At 44.7% G+C, this 20,071-nt stretch overlaps 1 protein-coding gene across 2 annotated transcripts in view; it reads left to right on the forward strand.

Moving 5' to 3' along the window:
- The window catches only part of TPK1 (thiamin pyrophosphokinase 1), a 265,356-nt gene extending 246,404 nt beyond the window's left edge, over positions 1 to 18,952 (forward strand). Inside the window, exon 8 of one of the 2 annotated variants that reach the window (XM_033099184.1) lies at positions 9,300 to 18,952. In XM_033099184.1, the coding sequence (XP_032955075.1) occupies positions 9,300 to 9,442 (143 nt within the window). In that variant the 3' untranslated portion in view covers positions 9,443 to 18,952. Of the gene's footprint in view, positions 1 to 2,278; positions 2,573 to 9,299 lie in introns of those variants that run through there. The other variant, XM_033099185.1, reaches the window with a different exon arrangement.
- Positions 18,953 to 20,071: the final 1,119 nt, after the last annotated feature.

The following is a 20,071-nucleotide window of genomic DNA, read 5'->3' on the forward strand; positions in this document are numbered from 1 at the left end:
GAGATAAAAACACCTCTTGAGACCAACAATATTAGAAACACAACATACCAAAACGTACGGAATGCAGCAAAAACAGTCCTGAGGGGGGAGTTCAAAGTTATAAATGATCTCAAATACACAACCTAACTTTATACCTGCGGAACTAGAAAAAGAAGAGCAAACTAAGCCCAAAGTTAGCAGAAGAAAAGAAATAACAAAAATTTCAACAGAAATAAAGAACAGAAGAATAGAGAAGATTAACAAAACTAAGAGTTAGTTCTTTGAAAAGATAAACAAAATTCCCAAACGTTTAGCTAGATTAACCAATGGTAAAAGGGGGGCAGGGGGGGACTCAAATCAACCAAGCCTTGAGCCCAAGTGAAAACTAGGAGTTTGATCTAATCGGTTTCCCGAACCTTGAACTGCATGAGTCAAGTTCAGGTGGGCTGTGCACCCGCTTCCTCCCGGGGCGTCTCCCGTTCCAGCAGGTGGACCTGCTGCAGCGAGCGCCCTGCACTGTCTTCTGAGTCACTGCTCCCCACTCGTCCCTGCTGCTGTAGGGACAGCCCTGAAAGCCGGAGGGCTGCCTGGCAGGAGGCACCTCTGCCCACCGGCCCTCAGGAGGCCGAGCCTTTCCCCAGAGTCCAGTTGGCTTTCTGCTCCTCCCTCTGCACCCGCCAGCCTCCCTCTCTCCACGTAACCGTGTCTGGGTCTTGAATGTGATGATGGATGTGCATATTAACGTCACTTAGCAACTTCCCCTCCGAGGAGCTCTAGGTGACTGAGGAAGCAAGGGCTTCTTGTACGGAAGCACAAGTTAGGGTGGTATTCCCGTGAGGGTCACGCGGTACTCCTGTGCGGCGTCACCTGGGAACTTGGTGTGGACCTCAGGAAGGGTGTCCACAGCTATGAAAAACAGGGAATGTGAGTTTTAATAAGTGAACTGTGTGAACTAGGCACACTAACTGTACATTACCCTGGAATGCTATTTATTTCTGAATTTTTAAATTCCCTTTTCAATTTCCTCAGAAAGATAACAGGCTCCCTCTAGTGGGAAATGAGCGTTACAGTGGACTTGTTTCCCCCAAAACGGTGTAACTTCAGTTACACTTTGAAGGAAAGGGAGCCTCTTCTGACTCTGACAGTGTGGGCTCCGTGCATTAATATTCTCTTTGTATTTTAGCAAAAAAAAGAAAAGTATGTATATATATATATACACACACACACACACACATATTAATATATTTATAAGAAGTCATGTTGATGAAAAGAACTGCTTTTCTATAATATAAGCAAAGAGAACTGAGGTTACAAATCTGTACCTATAGGCATTAACTTCAGCCAACCTGTTAGAAAATATGGAGTTATATCTATATCTATATCTATATAGATAGATAGATATGTAACTTATAAATATGTAAGTTCTTGTTGCATAACTTAACTCTTAAGCCTTTGCTTGGATAATTCCGTAGTTTAAAGGATTACCTCGTCTCTTACCCTCATTTTATAGCTGAGCAGAAGTGGCTTGCTCAAGCTTACCTTTGGAGGTCCGCTTTGACCTCTGAGTTCCTATTAGTTTTACAGAAAGTAAGCCTTGTCCAATCTGGCTTTTCTTAATTTCTGAGGAAAAAATGATCAAAGCCCTATGCTTTCTGGAAGTAATTAGCTTTCTGCCTGATATCATTCATACCTGAAGTTACAACTCCCTCTTTACAGAGTTTAATAACTGATGTAAAGCGTTCTTGAATCATCAAGAAAAATTAAAATTGCACCAGGTAAGGAAGAAAGCAGCACATTACAGCAATGGGTTTTAGTTTTACAATCGGTAAAGAAAGAAAAGAAAATTGAATAATGAGAATGGCATATATCCCCAAATGGTAAAGAACCCGCTCCAGAAAGACTGCTTATGGCAAGTTACAGAAACAGTCAATTTGAAAACTCCGTATCCACACCCAGCGCACATTTCATATATCTTCTATCAAAGCACGTGCCTCAAATTGCTCTAGGGCAGGGGTGTCCAAACTGTTTTCAACGGTTTTCACCAAGGGCCGTATGCGGTAAAATACACAAACAGCCGGGCCACTCACTCGAGGTGAAGTCCGTATTGCCTCACCTGGTTTATTTAAGAAAACTAAATATATTTTTGGAATTCGCTGCGGGCCAATTAACAATGGATTGCGGGCCGCAGTTGGCCCGCGGGCCGCAGTTTGGACACCCCTCCCTGCTCTAGGGTCTCTGCTAAGTCATTACACAGGAGAAAGGTTGGCTTTCACTAACACTTTTTCTCGCCCTCCTATAGCAAATCACGTGCTTGCTTTTGGAACACTGGTCAGTACTTCCAACACCTACGATGGGTCTGGTGTTGTCACCGTGGAGACGGAGCAGCCGCTTCTCTGGACCATGGCCATCAAGCCCTAACCCCGCCCGCCGTTCCCAGCCTCTAACTCACCTCCCTGGCCGCCGACTCACTGCTCAACGACAGTAGTTCACCTGGTTGGCCCGGGCCCAACCTCTCCATGGCAAGCCGCTCGTTTTAAAGCTGTAATGCTCAGAGAATCCAGGTGACATAACTGACAGCTCAGTTTCACGGGGGGGGGGGGGGGGGGGGGGGGGGGGGAATCATTTGTAAGAAAATAAATCAGCTCTATGACATTCAGGTGGAAGATTAATGTGGCTCATTCTCCTCTACTGATTATTCTTATGTTATTAATGGTTCCATTTTCCTAGACAATTGCTTTAATTTTGAAGCTGAGAAGGCTCAGCTGCAGCGCGTTGGCATCCAGCACGTAAGCCTCCTCCTGCCCGTCCTCAAAGATTTAACACCAAGGACTTCTGACTATTAATATTCGATTCCTTTGCACACAGAAAAAACTTCTTTCCAGACTGCAATGTTAGAACTGCACCGCTCACTCTGGCCTTATTACTGTCTTCAGTATTGTCTTTCAAAAATAAATCAAGAATCACTGACCTAGTTATTAAATTTGAAAACAGGTAGTTCTGGATGCTATAGGTGGAGAGAGTACTGGCATGAAAGATAAATGACAATTCACAAGGTCCTCCTGCCATATTCACCCCCGCGTGCCACGCTTTCGTGGGGTGACCGGTCAAAACTGCCCTCGTCAGAATTACAGCCTAGACGGAGAGTGCTGTGCAGAGGAAACTGAAGCATAAAAACTGAATTGTTCCTGACATACCGCAGACTGAAAAAATGTCGGTTCATAGACCACAAGTTAATTCCGATGACAGAAAAGGCGTTTGGCAGCCTGTGGGCTTCTAGGGAGCCCTCATCTGAAAGCCCGAGTTCGGGTCCCAGCCCAGCCATCCGCTGGCCTTCCCGGAACCCCAGTCCTCAGCCCGAAAGCGGGAGGGGCTGGCGGACGGTGCCTGAGCTGCGCTCCCACAGTCAGGTTCCAGACACTGTGGGGCACTTACTGGGCAGACAGTGCACAGGGAGACTCGGCCGCCAAACCACCGGGCACTGAAATGTATTGTTTCTCTATGAGGAGACCCTCTTCTCGCTTCTTACCCTTTTCTGTCCTAGTTCCCAAAGCAAACGTTGCCCGACACGTTTGCTTACACACACACAGCCCCCACAGGTTGCTGCAGGGGAAGGGACCAGCAGCTCCTTAGTTCCCGGTGCTACGACAGAGTGAGCGGCGGACTGGGAGTGGGTCTGTTGAACTAGCCTGCAGCTGGGAGCACTTAATCATCAGAGATCATTTGTAATTATTTATGCAAATATATGTGAGGTTGAAATCCAGATGTCAAATAAAAATATTTAGTTACAGTACATGTCTGTGGTCAGTTTTTAAGAAAACAATCCTTTCATAACTGTATTTCATTATCACCAATCTCTCACAATCAATGTACATCTATATATATGTATATGTAATGATTTGCTCAAAGGATGATTAATAACTGCAATACTTCACTCACTCATCGGAGTCCAGAGAGGAACGCAGTGTTACTACTAATACCTTCTCTAATCCCCATGGAAGTTACTCTCCAGACTCCATGGCCCCACCTATAAACTACAGGTTATATGTAGACCTATTTACCTTATAGGATGTAGAAGGGAAGGACAGGTACATTGCCTTCCAAGAGCTCTATAAGCTGGAGAAAATAGAACTAACGGAATGAGCTGCCACTGTGGAGAAATGAAGAAAATTAGTGGAGGAAGAACCCTGGGGCAGCAAAAGCCAGGGTCAGAGCACAGACCACATATTCAGTGCTGCAGCCAAAGAACAAGTTCTAGGCCCTTCCGAGCACAAAGAGAGCCCAGAGCTTTGTCCATCCACTGCCCATCTTCCCCTTCACACAGAGACCATTGCAGGACAGCCAGGGGAACGAGCAGAAGATCAGCCAGGCACCGGCTCCATCAGCTCATTTCACTGGGAACCTCCAAATCACTTTCCCAAACAGTACCTGCACCTCAGAACCTAGAACACAGCAAGGAGGGTGGGTCAGGGGTGTGGTGTTCTCAGCACTTACTTTCTACTTCACTTACAAGTCCAGGCTCAGCCACTATACATTCATCACTAGAAACATGTCCACAACATAGAAAAGAAATATGTCCATTGTTTAAGATTTCACTACAAAAGAATGCATGTCTTATTTACCCTGAAAATCTTACCAGTGTTACTAGGTGGATACTCAGCAAAAAGAACCTAGTTTGCTGAAGCTCAGTAAGCACCGGGGGGGGGGCGGGGGGGGTGGTAATGGCCCTGAGACCCTCCTCACCAACTTCTATCCTGCTGTAGCCCCTGGAGGCCCCTGGAGGGGGTCCTCTTACAGCAGAGGGCGCCCTTCCCACTCCGGCCAGCTCACAGAAGAATTAGACTCTGAGCCCTCTCCACTCCTTACAACTACTTACGAGCAGTCCTGCTTCCTCACCGCGTCATTTCCGCAAGTACCCACGGACTGTTTCTCTGCTAACCCTGAGTCTGCAGATGAAGACAGCTCAGGGCTCCCAGGGGACTTGCAGCGCCCCCCCGACTGCCCTTCTTCCCACACGTCTATTCAGTTCGGGTCCTGGTCTCCAACACGGGGCCCTAACTGGACAAACTGGACGCTGGGCCCTGCTGGAACGTGACCCGTGTTCGTCGGCCCCTTTGGCTGCAGTCCGTTTCTTCTCTGCATGGGTCTGGTGTACAGCTTCTGTAAATCCAGTGACAGTCGCCCCAAAGTGGCACTGAGTTCCCTACATCTCTGATTGGTGAGAACATGCGATGAGCGCTCTTCTCTGAAGGCAGCCGGGAGAATCTGAAAATGGCCACAGCTACTGAAACCCTGGTCGGAGTCCCAAGGGACTCTGAGATGTAACGGTTCCTGAGTGTGGACCCCACTCCCAGATGTTGGTCGGCCGGACTAATGGCTCTTTGTTCCTTCATTTTGGCTAAGAAGACAAGAGCAGTTTTCTCTTGGGATGGGAACGAGGCCCTTTCACGAGCTGCAGAGCTCCCTCAGAGCAAGGAACCGGGGTCATTACAGCCTGGCCATCCCCAAAGCTCGCTGCGCGCACATTACATCACGCTTCTGTCTGTGTGCGGTGCGTTTGAGACACACGTGCTTACTACTTACTCCTGCTCAAGTTCACGCTTTCCAAAGCTTTACTCAACAATCAAAATAAATCAGAACATGGATTTGATGTGCTTGAGACTGACGATATGTGCCAACTCAGTGAACAGGAAGAAACTATGCATCTCGCTCCTAAACTCTGATTATAAAAGGGCGGCTGAATGGTGACTTGCAAACTCTGTTCACCATGACCCACCAGAAGTCTTGTGACCTAGTTTACACACACACACACACACTTCATTCTAAGAATTTTATTCTAAATTGAAAAACACCCAGAAATCTACTCTAGATTGAAAAAAACGAACCAAGAGGTAGAGTAAAATGCCTAAAAGGACTTTTTAAAAATGTGTGTGTGTGTGTGTGTGTGTGTGTTCAGCATTAAGCATACACTTCCACGTTTAGGACAATATTAATACTTTACTACTTCGTCTTTACCACTTAATAATGGTTTTTACCCTCTATGTGTATTAAGAGGTATATAACCTACCAGTGACAGCAGGCTGAATGTCATTCTTTTGGGGAATAATAAAATCATTTTAACCTCATTCGCAACAGGGGGCACTAGCTTATTAAGTTGTATATACAGCATTCTATTCAGAATAAAATAAATGATCCTTACACCTGGGGGAGACGAAAGCTGCAGCCACCAGGCCAGGCCATGCCCAGGGAGCCCACCCTCACCGAGGGAAGAATCCCTGGCACACCCCAGTTAGCCCTGCCGTACGGGCCCCGGCAGATTTCCCGTGTCAGTCACAGTTTTCTTTCCTGATGAGCCCTCGTCAGAGCCTCATCTCAAAACCATCCTCCCGGCAGCCAGGACCAATTCTTCTCCACTGGCTTGGGGGCTCAGAGCTCACGCGTGATCTTACCACTGTACATAAAACCGCTGCAACCTGGGAAAGAGGTCACGGCCACACCCTTCTTACAGCTAATGGATTAGTAAACAGATCCAAGGGCTTGCTCCCTGTGTACGGAATTGTACCACTGAAAGCAAGGGCTTTCTAGATAGCAAAAGAAAAATGAATGCCATCCCTGCAAAGCACTGAGAAAAACATAAACAGGGCCCCTGAGCTCACCCGCAGTCACGAAATAAGAAATTTCTCATAATAGACTTATAGCTGCTCCTTGAAAACCAAGAAATCGAAGATATGGAATTCTGTGTGAGCCCACACGTTGATAAGGGTTTTTAACTACCAGTAAGAGAACTGATAAAAGATTAGAAATCATACCTTATTTCTTTCTTTTAAAGACTAGTGAATAACTAATAGCCAGGTATTTTTTTGAACAACAAACATGGGGAATTACGAGTATAAAGTTCTTCAGGGACTGAGCAGAGTCCCATCTGAATGGCATAATGAAGTGTTTGCTTCGTTGCTGAATACTATGCGTTCTCTGCTAGAATCTAAACCCCTTCGGAGCATGGACTTGGTGTTTCTTGTTACCCGCTGTCTCCTCTGTCTTAGAATAGGGCCTTGTCTATACCAAATGTGCAGAAAATATTGGTGCAGGACCCCTGGTGCATTCACTAACACCCGCCCCCCATTTGTATCCAGGACCCAGGAATACGCTGCATGGCTTCCCGAGTCCCTGAAAACTATTTTTCTTTTCCCTCCTCCATCCCTAACTACCCAAGATTTAAGCAGAGACGCTCAAGTCCCCCTTGAATAGGTTCCAGTCTTAGAGATAAGGGCTCCAATCCTCCATCAGGTAGGCCTGCATGTATCTAACCTCTCACTCACGTATCTGAAGAAGGAAGTAATGTGCACAGCACCAACACTGGGTACAGACATCGGCCAAGGCCAAACATGGCTCATGACAAACAAAGGAAAGTCAAAAGGCCAGGGGACTTTAAGGTGCTTGAAATGGATCGATAAGGAAAAGTGAAAGCCAGGAGGCAAGTAATGACAGACGTTTAGAAAATCCGTATGGACTAAAAGAATCAAGGTCAACATCCTTGTGGAGAGCACATTTGATTGCCCTCAGTTGTTGGAGGAAATGGGAAGTAAGAGGTCAACAAAGGAATGTTTCAAAGTTGGGAATCTTGTAGCTGGAGTTCTTTCCAGCTTTGGAAGTTCAAGGAATGACCTCGGCGGGCGTGAGTTGAAATAGACTACAGCCAAAAATACATGTTATTTTTAAATACTTTGAGACCGTGGCATTCAATTTTGATATTTTAATTGTGTTTACATCTACTTGTTCCACAAATTAAACCTTTAACAACCATATGAAATTAGCCCGAGGAATCTAAAGCCATAAAAATATGATACATTATCTCCAACTGAATTACTCACACAAAATCTCATTTATTTTGATTTAGTGTTCTCTGTTAATAAATAGCACTAACTTGAAAAAAAAAATACTACTGTCATAAAAGAACTGGATTTTTATTGGGGGGATAAAAACCTCTCTTCCCCGAAAAACTTATCTTCCTCACTTTCATTAATACAAATACCCAGGAAATATTTGTAAAATGCATGAAGCGTCTTTCTATGTAATATTAAGTGGCATTCTACTCACCTGTCCCTTAGAAATTCTCATGCGTAAGTCCCATCACACTCTGCTGGATAACCCCAGTAACTTAAATACTAGAGATTATAAAATTTGAAAAATAATGATCTCAAAAATAGTGAAGCTGTCAATACAAATAGCCATGGAACCAAGTGTGTGAAGGACACAGAGCAAGGGTTTCCTTAGAATAATACGGAGGTTTAGTTTTCTGTGCTGTAGGAAATCGTCAGTGTCCATCAATCCTCTCTCTCCTTATCTTCAACAATGTAAGAAACACTTTGCACTCTACTTTACATTCCCTAGGCCCCAGTGGTCTACACATTCTGCTCTTTTATTCGCACTTCTTAAAATTCAGGGGAGCTTATGTGCATAATGCGATGAGGAGAAACGGTGCAGAAAGTTGTTGGGGTAGCTTTTAGTCACTGAATTTATTGTGCATATTTTAAAGTTGACCTTTGAGTACAAGTTTCTATTGAATTCCATGGCAAGGAATAGAGCGACATGTTCAGTTTGAATATCTGTATGCCAATGGCACTGAATAGTGAGTTTTGTGAGGGAAAAGTCAGATTAAATCATGAAGAAGCCAGTATGTTCTTTTTAAGGCTAAGTAAAGGGAGGAGAGAGATTTTCTTTTTAGAAAGAGAGTAAATTTTCCACAAAAAGGAAGAATTGCCCTAAATTTTAAGAATTGGACATGCAAATCATTTTCATAAATTCTTTTCTAGACTAGATGTTGCAAAAAGAACTATCCTTATAAATACAACAGTGGTGTTAGTCACACTGTAATGCCACACATTCCTGTTTTCGAGAAGGAATAGCTTTCCCCAAGTTGCCCTAGGCTTAACCTTTCTCTTGGGTAGATGTGTAATTTATAAGAGCTGAACCTCCAGAGCACAAAAATCCGGTAAGTGGTATTAGATCAAAGAGGACTGGATGAATTAGGCATTACAGAAGCCCCCAGTTACTGAATTTTCCCATTATTCATATTTGAGCCTCCTCAAAACATTCCATAGGCCCGGACCTTTTGCAGACTTTGTGGGAGGCACATTTCATCTAACTGTCAGAAAGAACCCCTAACACATTTGCCGTCCCACAGCCACAATGAATCCCCTCCAACCCACCCCACCCCTGGCACTCACAATCCCCCTTACTTTGCTGGAATCTTTTTTCAAAGAATTTATCACCTTCTAGCACACCATATAATTTACTTATATTCTTTCTCTTCCTCCTGTTAGAACGGAATCACCACGCTGGCAGGGACTTGTGTTTTATTCACGGATGTGTCCCAGGCCCCTGGCACATCACGTGGCACCTCGTCAACGCCTGCGTTCACAAGTGCTTATTAAGAATTTACCACGTGACAGGCACTGGGCACTGAGCACGGAATAAGATGGACGCGGCGCCGGCCCCCTGGAGCTCACAGTCTAATTCTTGTTGAGATTCCCTGTAGACACCTGATTTTTAGCATAGTCAAAAGAGAGGGGAAAAGCATCATGAAGAACTGCCTCAGCCACCTTCCCAGCACGTTAAACGCCCTAACCCATCAGACTTGAAGACTGAAATAGACCTGATAACCGTCTGCTTCCAGTGTCAGGCTTCTGCTATCCCAAACTGTTAGGAGACTGCTATCAGGACCCCAGTACATAAAAGAGTTTGTCCTAATGACGCTAAATGTAATGAATGGTGAACAAAATAAGTCAGAGAAGACAATGTCATCCTAGGCTTTCAACTCCTCCTCTCCCAAATCAGAAGACGAGCTCCAAATGAAAATACGTCCATTGGAAAAATCCCCCCCGACATGGTAATCAAGTCTTGTGCTTTAGTCAATAATTAGCTGGACTGAAGCCCTTCAGTGCCCGTTTTCCTGCAGTTCTAGCAGCAAATTGATAACCCCAGGCAATTTTTAATTAGCGCCCTTCAAAATAGTTTGCTAAATTAGTCAACTATGAAATAACCTCACCCAGATGATTAAGTTCACATTGCATTTCAAACCCATCCCGATTTTGCTGTGTGCACATACCATCACTCCAGGATTATCAATTACAGTGTTTGTCGGCCTGTGTTGGAATCTACGCACAGCACAGTGGCAGCACACGCCAGCTGGTCCATCTCCACGCTGCTGTTCCAAGGGGCCTGCCAGCCATTCGGTGTTGACATTTCTATCACCAGAAATAGCTCTGGTTCCATCCTGAGCCCCGTGGGGACGACATTTAGAGATAAGCCTCCTTATGTGCAGGTGAGCCCCCTGTGCTTCTCAACGTGAGGAAAGCTAGGACCTGCTCTATAAGGACCTGTGGCCGAGCATGACTGGCATGATACGTGTATTAATCGTGGAGACCCCTTTCTTACACCCTCACACCGAAAGGTACTTGGCAGCATCTATTATTCAGCAAGTGTGTGCATATGATCTCATTTCATTTCATTTCAAAATAAGGTGACGTATCAGGTAGTTTTAACTCCCACACATCGATGAGAAAACGGAGCATCAGGAGGCTTAAATAACTCGCCCAGAGTTGGAGACAGAGCCAGAATAGGATCTCCAGTCGCCTGACTGCCGGTCATCTGCCACCACCTCGTGCCACCGTCAGCTCCAGCCTCTGTCCTCCAACATCACTTGTCTCCCTCACACATGCCTCTAACACTGCAGTGAGCGTGTTTTTCCTGAAATGCAAAGCGGCCGGATGACTTCCGTACCTGGCTTACCATTGCCCCTCAGCTAAGGTCCAGATGCCCCCGGGAGGCCCTGGGCCATCTGCACTCTGCACTCCTCCCCCGTCTGCTCACCATACTCCAGCCACACTGACGTCGTCCAGTTGTCTGGACTCCATTTGCTCTCTCAAGGCCTTCACACAGGCTAGTCCTCGACCTCTGACCCGGCCCCCCGCCTTGCCCTTCATGGAGCGCTGCCCTGGCTTCCTCCATGGGAGGGCAGTATGTGTGCCCAGGACTGACTTGCCTAGATTCAAGGAGCCCAGACGTCCCCCTGGGGGACAACGAGGTGTTGGGCGAGGGGACACCGGTGGTGGGTGCTCTCATGGACCAAGAAACCAGTGGCCTGGACAAAGGGGATCAAGGAAATCGGGCAAAGGGCATACATTTGATCCAACATATTATTATATTAATCACTGTATAATAGCAAGATGTCTTTCTTATATCCTAGATGTTTCCAGAACCCAAAGGCAAATAGATCACTGCATAAATTATATAAATGTGTAACCACTATGCTGTACACCTGAAACTAACATAATATTGACTGCCAACTGTAATTGGAAGAAGTAATTTAAAATAATCATTCTCAGAGCTCTGTATAGACTTGCACACGAGCTGGACAGAACCCTAGAGAGGCCGATCAGGTGCGCAAGGTGTATCTGATGAAAGAGCAATCCCATTTGCAGGTAGACAGGACCCCTCATACACACCCTGAACTCTACACACGGACTACGAGCACAGTTATATTCACGTAAGTCTTTAATTACCCGAAGCCACCAAACTATTTCAGAATACTTTTCCAGGCATCCAAACACAGTTGCTGAACGGCGCATGCATGATCGCTCTCATTTGTGTCATGTTGCAATGTACCTGTTGGAGAATTTCCTCCACCAGGTGGCAGCCAAGCCTAACTAAAACACTATTCTTGCCCAGGTCAAGGAACAGTAAATAGCTTTGAGAGCAAACTGCACGCGGACAAGCCTCTCTCTGTACTTGGGCTTCCCCATGGCAATGGCGTTCTCTGGAAGCTGTTCCGTACCACACAGCCGACGATACGGTGTCTCACGGTCCCGTCCAAACACAGGTATGCCATTTTAGCACCGACAACGCAAGGCTGCAAGGAAGACATGTCACAGAGGCTTCCCCATCTAGGATGGCCTGTTCTCTCGCCCCTTGGCCTAAGGACCTGACTGTCAGCTCCTGAAGGCTACATGGTGCTCAAGTCCAGCTCTCCTCATAGGAACGTGGAAGCCGGCGCCGTGCAAGCAGGACAGTGACCGAGCTCTGCCCACTTCATGAATTCCCTCACGTTATGAGCTTGGAGATCCATTTACTCCGCAAACCATCGAGTCCTTTCAGGGCGGAGACTACATTATTCACCTTTGTTTCCCTTTTTCCTTCTCCAGTGCTCCACCCCCACTTCTTTCTTCTCTCACCATTTATGCTTACAGCTCATTTATCAGGCTAACTCCACACTCCAGCATTTTTCTCTTGTGTTTTTGGAGAGGGAGGGACTTTTCAGATGCCCCACATGCTTTTTGCTTAGATTTGCAAGAATTGTTTTTTGTTGAATGCAACCTAGAACCCTGATGTCAGCAAGAGCTACCAAACCTTCAACGCTTAACAGAGTGTCTAAAATATAGTCAGCTCCACTTCCCGAGATAGAGTATTACATTTTATACATAGTAGGAACTGCACCAATGCCCAGATGTTGACATATGAGATTGCTAGCATCCATCCAACTGCTCCCTTTTTGCCCTTTGCTACACGAGAAGGATGGGATGCAAACATTCCCCTTCGCTTTCTGAGCCCTCGTCCTCCCTGTTCTCAGGGAAAGGGAAGCCTAAGTCTTGGTTGCAAGTAATTCAGTCTCAGAGTTCAGTCTAACAAGGTTTGAAGGGTCAAATACTATGGATTAGAGAAGCTGACAACAAGAGGGAGCTTCATCTGAGCAGGAAGAGCTGTCCCTGGGCTGAGGGGCGCAGCAAGACGGAGGGCGGGGTGCTGCTTCTACAGACATAGGACCAGCGAGGCAGTGCGCCAAAGATTCCTTTCTCCCACGTAGAGAACTCTCAGGCTGAAGGGGAATGTGTGGGCAAGGAAAACAGATGTGTCAACGGTGACCTATACGGACAGGTGACAGAACACCAGGTGGTCTCTACTGTCATATGGCCCAGAACCTCGGAGAAGCCCTGAGAATAACAGGTTGAAATTCTTGGCGCCTAAAGAGACAGATGTTCAGCATCAAAATTAAAATGACTCAGAGAAACCATAAAGGTGATATTTCTCACATATGTGAGTGTGTGGATGTAGATTCATATGTGCCACAATTATTACATACATTGGAAGCACTCAGGGTACGTTTCTGTATTTATTCAGCTTTTTCACAGAGCTGCCGGTCTCTTGATTTGATCAGGGAGCACAGTGCTTTAATGTATAGAAACAAGGGAGCTGTGACGGATCTCACAGGCTGCAAAGGACAAGGTTACCCCTTGTTCAAGGTCAGGAATAGCGATCACGTATGCTTCGCTTGCGGGGTTTAGCACTCTTGTAAGTCTGAGGTCAAATTTATGATGTGAAATTCTCCCAGAATAAATGGTACTTGCTCACCTCTTGCCCCTAATGATTTACCACAACCCCTTCTAACTGAAAGGCCAAAGAACCAAGGAAATTGAGACCTCCCTTTTTCAACTTTTAAATTAAAAACCCACAGAGGAAATTTCAAGGTGAGAAAAGCCATAAAACCATATCTAAAGTATAAGACAAAAGAAAATTGTATCATCCCCTAAATAACAAAAACCTGTCAGTTGGAGCGAGGTAGCCTCCTTATTCTAAGCCTTTGCTTTACTGGACAGAGAGGAGGTGAAGCTATAGCCAGGGCAGTGAATAATGAACGAATCTTCCAAATAAGTTTATGTGAACAGCTCCATGGTACAACAAGTCTCTGAACACATCTCTACATTTGCAAAAATGTCTAAAGGAAACGATAAGGGCATGGTCATAATGTGCCCAACAGGGGAGCGAATGTTCACCGCAGGTCACGCTCAGCACGACATTGCAGAACAGCTCGTGAGAAGGGCATGAAGGTCACGGACAACTAATCTGACTTGTGGCATGACCATGCAGGTAGACCGTGCAGGGAAGGCCTGCTGGGCGGCAGATACAGAAGCCCAAAGAGCTACTGTTTACGATTACCGGGATTCCGACGAGTTTCCCAGCCAGCACCCATTCCGACTAGTCAGTGCCCGTGCCTTCCCAAGCATCCACGTCTATACCCTCCAGAGCAGTCACGCAGAACCCAGTTTCTGGAAGGACAGCCAAGTCTCCAGGGAGGCAGTAAGCAGAGGGCAATTGCCCTCTGCTTCCCTGACGTCATCACCACAGAGACGCCTATGTGAAGTTCTAGACCGGCAACGATGAGACAGATGGATAGATAATAAAGCCAATAATAGAGAAAGACGGCTTGACAGTAGTCTTTGCAATAGCGAAGGCATATTGTTTGGAGAAAACAATGAAAAGATTTGAGCGATACGGCAGAGATGTTGGCCAGAGTTTGTAACAGATGAGAACCCCGTTTCTCAAAAAGAACAGCATTACTGGTGTCATCATCACCTGGGCCACCTGCTGAAAACTGGAGATTTCTAGGTCCTACTCCAGAAATGTAAAATCAGAATAGTGGGGGAAGAAGGCTGAATCAAGAGATTCTGTACTTTTAACTCCTTCCCCAGGGGATTCTTGAAGAAACAAATAGTATGAGAAGGGGGAGAAGGATATTGTGTCCAGTTTTCATCCTCTGTAAATTTGGAGTATCATGGAGCATTCAAGAGGAAGGCTCTGTGTGCGACTGGAAAGATGGGACACAAAAGGACAGAAAGGTCAGAACTAAAGTTATAGATCGAGGATGAACCTGAATTTCTTGAAGAAAAAAAACACAGGCAGGTAATGACACTTGGAGGGCCATGTTTGTTTGTATATTCTACCTCCAAAAGCCTTCCTCTATGGGAAGAACCCTTCCTCTGTGGACCTGGGTGGGAGCGCGGCTCTACCCAGAACTCTCACTACGGGAACCCAGGAGGCAGCTCTTCCCTGTCTCTACCCTCTGGTGGCTGGAGTATGAGGCCATATCAAGACCGGGTCACTGAGATGCCTCTGCTCAGGACTTTGAGTCTTAAAGGAGAAACTCAAAGATGCAGAAAAGAGGTAAGAAATGATTCATGGCAATTGGTGTCCAGGCACCCATGGCGACGCCCAACCTATTCTCTCCTTTGGGTGGGAACTCGACTACTGCTAAGCCCTTTTCCAAGTATGACTTTCCAGCCTCCCCCATGAATCTATGAGCTGCTCATATATTTTTCAATAAATTCCTTTTCTGCCTAAGTTTATAAGATTTGGAGGACACTAGAGTACAAAGATAGACCCATGATAAATTCCTCCGGATATTGAAGAGAAAGAAATACAAAGTTATTAGATGGAGAAAGCACGCTCAGACAGCAAAGGGCCAAGAGTGGCTTGAGATAAGGATTCAGGACAGCACGATATTGTGGAAATTAAGAAAGAGTTCACTGAAGAAAGAGAAGAAACTGATGGGCGAGGGTTGGCCATTTCCTCTTCTGTCCTCCCAGACTGTTTTGATCAGATTTCCTTTTTAAGAATCATCACACTTTATTAAAATTATGTCCCCCCAGTAACTGTCGGTGCCACCAGAGTAAGAACCATCACTTATTCCCCATTTCATCCATATGACATTTCCATAGCAGGTGCTCTGGAAATGTGTAAGGCAGGCAAGGAAGAAAAAAGGAAAAATCCAGCCTTGAAAAAAGGTAAAACACGCGAATCGTAGTTAGTTTCCTTGGGCCCCAAGATGCAAACTAAGCCAGACCCTTATGGCCTTTCTTCCTCCTCGGCGTGTTGCCAAAGCAGCACCTGAGTTCCCGCCACAACCTCCCGCGAGCGGGCAAATTCCCTGCCTGCTCCTTTCAAAGGCATTCTGTCCTTGGCTCATCCTCCCACCAGACCCTGTAAGGTCCTTCGTGTTTTTAAGAAAGGCAGGAAGAGTCTTTGCTTCCAAGCATCTTTCTTTGGCTTTCTGCCCTGCAAAAACTCCTGAGTCAAGGGAATGTGTAGGGCTTAATCACCTGCCTAAAAGAGGAAAAATATAACGAGTAAAATACGAAAGAAAAAGTTATCTTGCAAGATAACTTTTCCTGCGTAACTCCATGAGGTAATGCGGACCACTGAGAACCAAGGCTCTTCATCTGTGTCACACTGCGTCACAGCGCCATAGAACGTGCTTAATGCACGTTATGATCAAATGCGTTCAAGTGGCAGAGATCCATGGAGACAGACAGACAGACACAGGGGTTAACGATGCAAAGAGGTGGGTAGAAGTTCCTAGAGAAACTGGAAGAATTGGATTAATTATACTGTGGGAGAGATTAATACTTAGAAACATGAGACTTCTCAACAACAGGGAAAGGCCAGAAGGTGGAAGAAAAGTCCCCTCTTTCTGTGAGAAGAGGCTGTAAAGAATGCACAGAACTCCCATTCTGGACCTTACACAATATGAGTGCTTACAGCAGTTAACCTGCTCTAGTTCTACTGTCATGTACCAGTTACTCTACCGTCGTGTGCCAGTTACTCTACCGTCGTGTACCAGTTACTCTACCATCGTGTACCAGTTACGTGGGCACCAGATAAGTTATCTCTTAGATTCCAGACCAAGAGGAGCCAGGTCCTAACTTGACAGCATGACTATTATACAGCACTCAGTGATTAAGCAGTCGTGCCAGATGCATTGGTCAAGTAGAACTCTTAAATTGTGTCTAGAAATTGGGAAGAAGGAAGCAATAGATATTTGGTGACTGGAAGAGAAGGCTGAGGCAGAGACAACAATGTTCCCCCAAATAGTCCATTTTCTCACACATTTCCCAGTGCCTTTGTAATTAATTGGGGCTGTATGACTCCTTCAGGCTAACAAAACATGAGCCAAAGGGACAAGGTCAAACCCAAGCGATGGCAGCTGAAAAGTCCTCACTTCTGCTGGAAGATCTGAAGAACAGGATGTACTTTACAGATGAGGGGTCAATAAGATGGTCAGCCTAGGTAGGTCCCTGAGTATATGAAGCAGAACGCCCCCCACCCGGTGCTGGACACGGAGTATGAGTGACAAGCCTTGTGGTTTCAAGGCACTGAGATCTGAGGATTTTTTTTCAGCATAACTGATCCTGTCCTAGTTTGTCCTATCCAGTCTGCAATCTTCTTTTTCCCCCTTGCTGAGGGTCACACTGTACACATCTTCCATGGATGACCCTTTATGCACAAACAATCAACGTTAGAGTCTCAAACCTTCCTGAAGAAGTTGCAAAACAACACTGCAGACATCCTAAGTCACTACCTACCATGCACTTCTGTAATTCTAGAAAAATTCTTCTAATTACATTAGGAAAAGCTTCTGACAACATGTGTGAGAAAATGGTGGGGACAGTGGACAGTTCCCCTCAGGTTTTAGGGTCAGTGATCCCGGAGTCACATACATTGTCAAAGGCATATGATTTCTTTTAATGTAACAAGATACCCAATTCTCTACCTTGGGCTAAGGAACTTGGGTATTTGTTAGTTTATAATTCCATGAATTTATCTCTCCTCGAGTCCCCACACCTTGACTCTTCTCTCCTGGGACAAGAACGGCAGACCACCCAGCCTTGTTCAGTGAGTTTCAAATATTCCAAGGCATTTTGAGCTGCATCCAAGGTCATTTTCTGTACAAACAACATTAGGATTGATTTATAGGCCATATACGACCCTGCATATGGTGTGGGGGATGAAAGGAGACGGAGACACACACACACACTGGTTCTGGGCATTTAAGAAACTGGTTATCTGACATTCCCAAATCTAAAACTGTATTGCAATTGCATTTGACTATTTACTACACACAGCCCAGTTTCCAGCACTAATTTTCCAAAATCATACAGTAAAGAGGAACGCTGTACTGAAGTTAGAATATAATCTAACTTATTAATGAAGAATATAAATAAAGGTCATTTTTGGACATGCAAACAACATTTTAATTAGTATTTAATTAGTACTTTAATTAGGATTTGCAAATTAAGTATTGAGGGAGAAGGGAGGGAGAAATGAAAGGAGCTATATATGAAAAAAGGGAAGCAAGCAAGAGAGGGTCATACAAGGAGTCCAGGACGATAAAGGGACAGTTGAGGCATTCACATATATGGGGACACATATAGTAGGCATCTGCAGGGGAGGAAAGCTATCAGTTATTCACTGGTCGTCATGTAAGGAGCAGGCAGGCCACTGCGGGATTTGGTCTCCACACAGCATCTCAAATAAGCTTCCCATTAACTGATAAGCGACTGATACTACATATCTGCTTTATATAAAAAAACTGAGACTTAGATGAATTGACCAAGCTAAGAGGTAGCAAGAATTCCAAAGTTGGCTGGAATTCACAGGAAGAAGAGCACTACGTGGAGAGACAGAGAGGAGAATTCTGCAAGAGACACAGAGAGAACTCCAGAGATCTCCTGGGGGTTTCCCTCAAGTCTTCAGCTGAGTACTGACCACTGCATGTATGTGAGGAAACTATGTTAGCTAAGAAGAGAACCAATGAAAAGGCAAAACAATCACTGGAGTTCATCCAGGGCCAAGAGTAGTGTGTATTCCTATAAGCCAGAGGGGAAGAACCTTGTAACACACAGTGCATTGAGCAGAGAACACAGAAGAGTGATGCCTCGGTAGTAGGGAAATTAGCCTCAGGCTGAGGGCTCCTCGGGTCCTATGTAACCAAACCTAAAAGTCAGTCTCGAAGGGATTCAAGTGTTTCCAAGTAAAAGAACACAGCAAGTCTTGAAAATATATGTATGTATTTGTGTATGTATATACCTTGTTGTATATATAGCAAATATACAGATGGTGCCAAAAATATATATATACACATTTTAATAAAGAAAAATAATATTTGAATAATGGATGAAAAGCTCCCCATTTGATGGAAATTATAAATGCACAAATACAAAAAGTTATAAGAACCCTAAGTTATATGAATTCTCAATTCTATACTCTCAACTCAGCAAGACCACCCCTGCATAAAGAAAACTATACTAAGGTACATGATAATAGGGTACTTACAACCAGTGATCAAGAGAAAATCTTAAAATCAACTAAAGACTAAAAAGTCACTTGTATAGAAGAATAAAAATAAGAAAAATAGCCAGTGTCTCTTCAGAAACAAGACAAGACAGAAGACAGTGGACCAACATCTTTAAAGTACTAAGAAAAAGAAAAAACTACCAGTCTAGAATTCTATAATCAGCTTTTAAAAACAAAGGCAAAATAAAGACCATTAAGACATATACATATTGAAAAATTTATTACTACAATTTTACAAGAAATGTGAAAGGAGGGAGTGACTTCATCAAAATGGCAGCGTGAGGTGAGCCTCTGGAAATCTCCCCTGGAATTTACAACAAATCTCACAACTATAACTCTACAAAGGACTCCCTGCACAGCAGACAGGCAAGATGAAGAGGCTCACTACTGAATTCACTTAAAGATGGGCAAATTGCACAAGCGGGGGAGGAGGGAAGGGAGAAGTGCGGAGACGGAGCTGTGTGGGCGCAGGGAGCAGAACGCAGACCTAGCTCAGTGCTCCGAGCTCGCTGCGTTCTGGCCTGAACTGGAACATGGGAATGGAGAAAGTAAACATGCTGAAGAAAATGGAATACTCTAAATATCAAACTTTCTTTTACATAAACCTAATGGTAACTACTCAAAAAAAAATCCAGAACTGAAATATATACTGTAATAAAAGAACAGAGGGAAAAATCACAGAATACCACCACACAGAAATAATAGACAACAACAAAAAGGCAAAGAAACAATGGAGACACAGTCTTACCAGAAAACTAAAAATAGAATGATAGGAAATCCTCACATATCAATAATCACCCTAAATATAAATGGATTGAACTCACCAATAAAAAGGCACAGAGTAGCAGATTGGATCAAAAAACTAAACCCAACCATATGCTGTCTCCAAGAGACACATCTCAGCTATAAGGACAAGCATAGACTCAAAGTGAAAGGTTGGAAATTGACACTCCAAGCAAACGGTATCCAGAGAAAATCAGGTGTAGCCATGATTTTCCAGAGAAAATCAGATGAAACAAACTTCAGGGTGAAAAAGGTAACAAGAGACAAAGATGGACATTTCATAATGGTAAAGGCGACTATACAATAAGAAGACATAACAGTCATCAATATTTATGCCCCCAATCAG

The sequence above is a fragment of the Rhinolophus ferrumequinum genome, chromosome 26, assembly GCF_004115265.2.
Source record: "Rhinolophus ferrumequinum isolate MPI-CBG mRhiFer1 chromosome 26, mRhiFer1_v1.p, whole genome shotgun sequence".
Lineage (NCBI taxonomy): Eukaryota > Metazoa > Chordata > Mammalia > Chiroptera > Rhinolophidae > Rhinolophus > Rhinolophus ferrumequinum.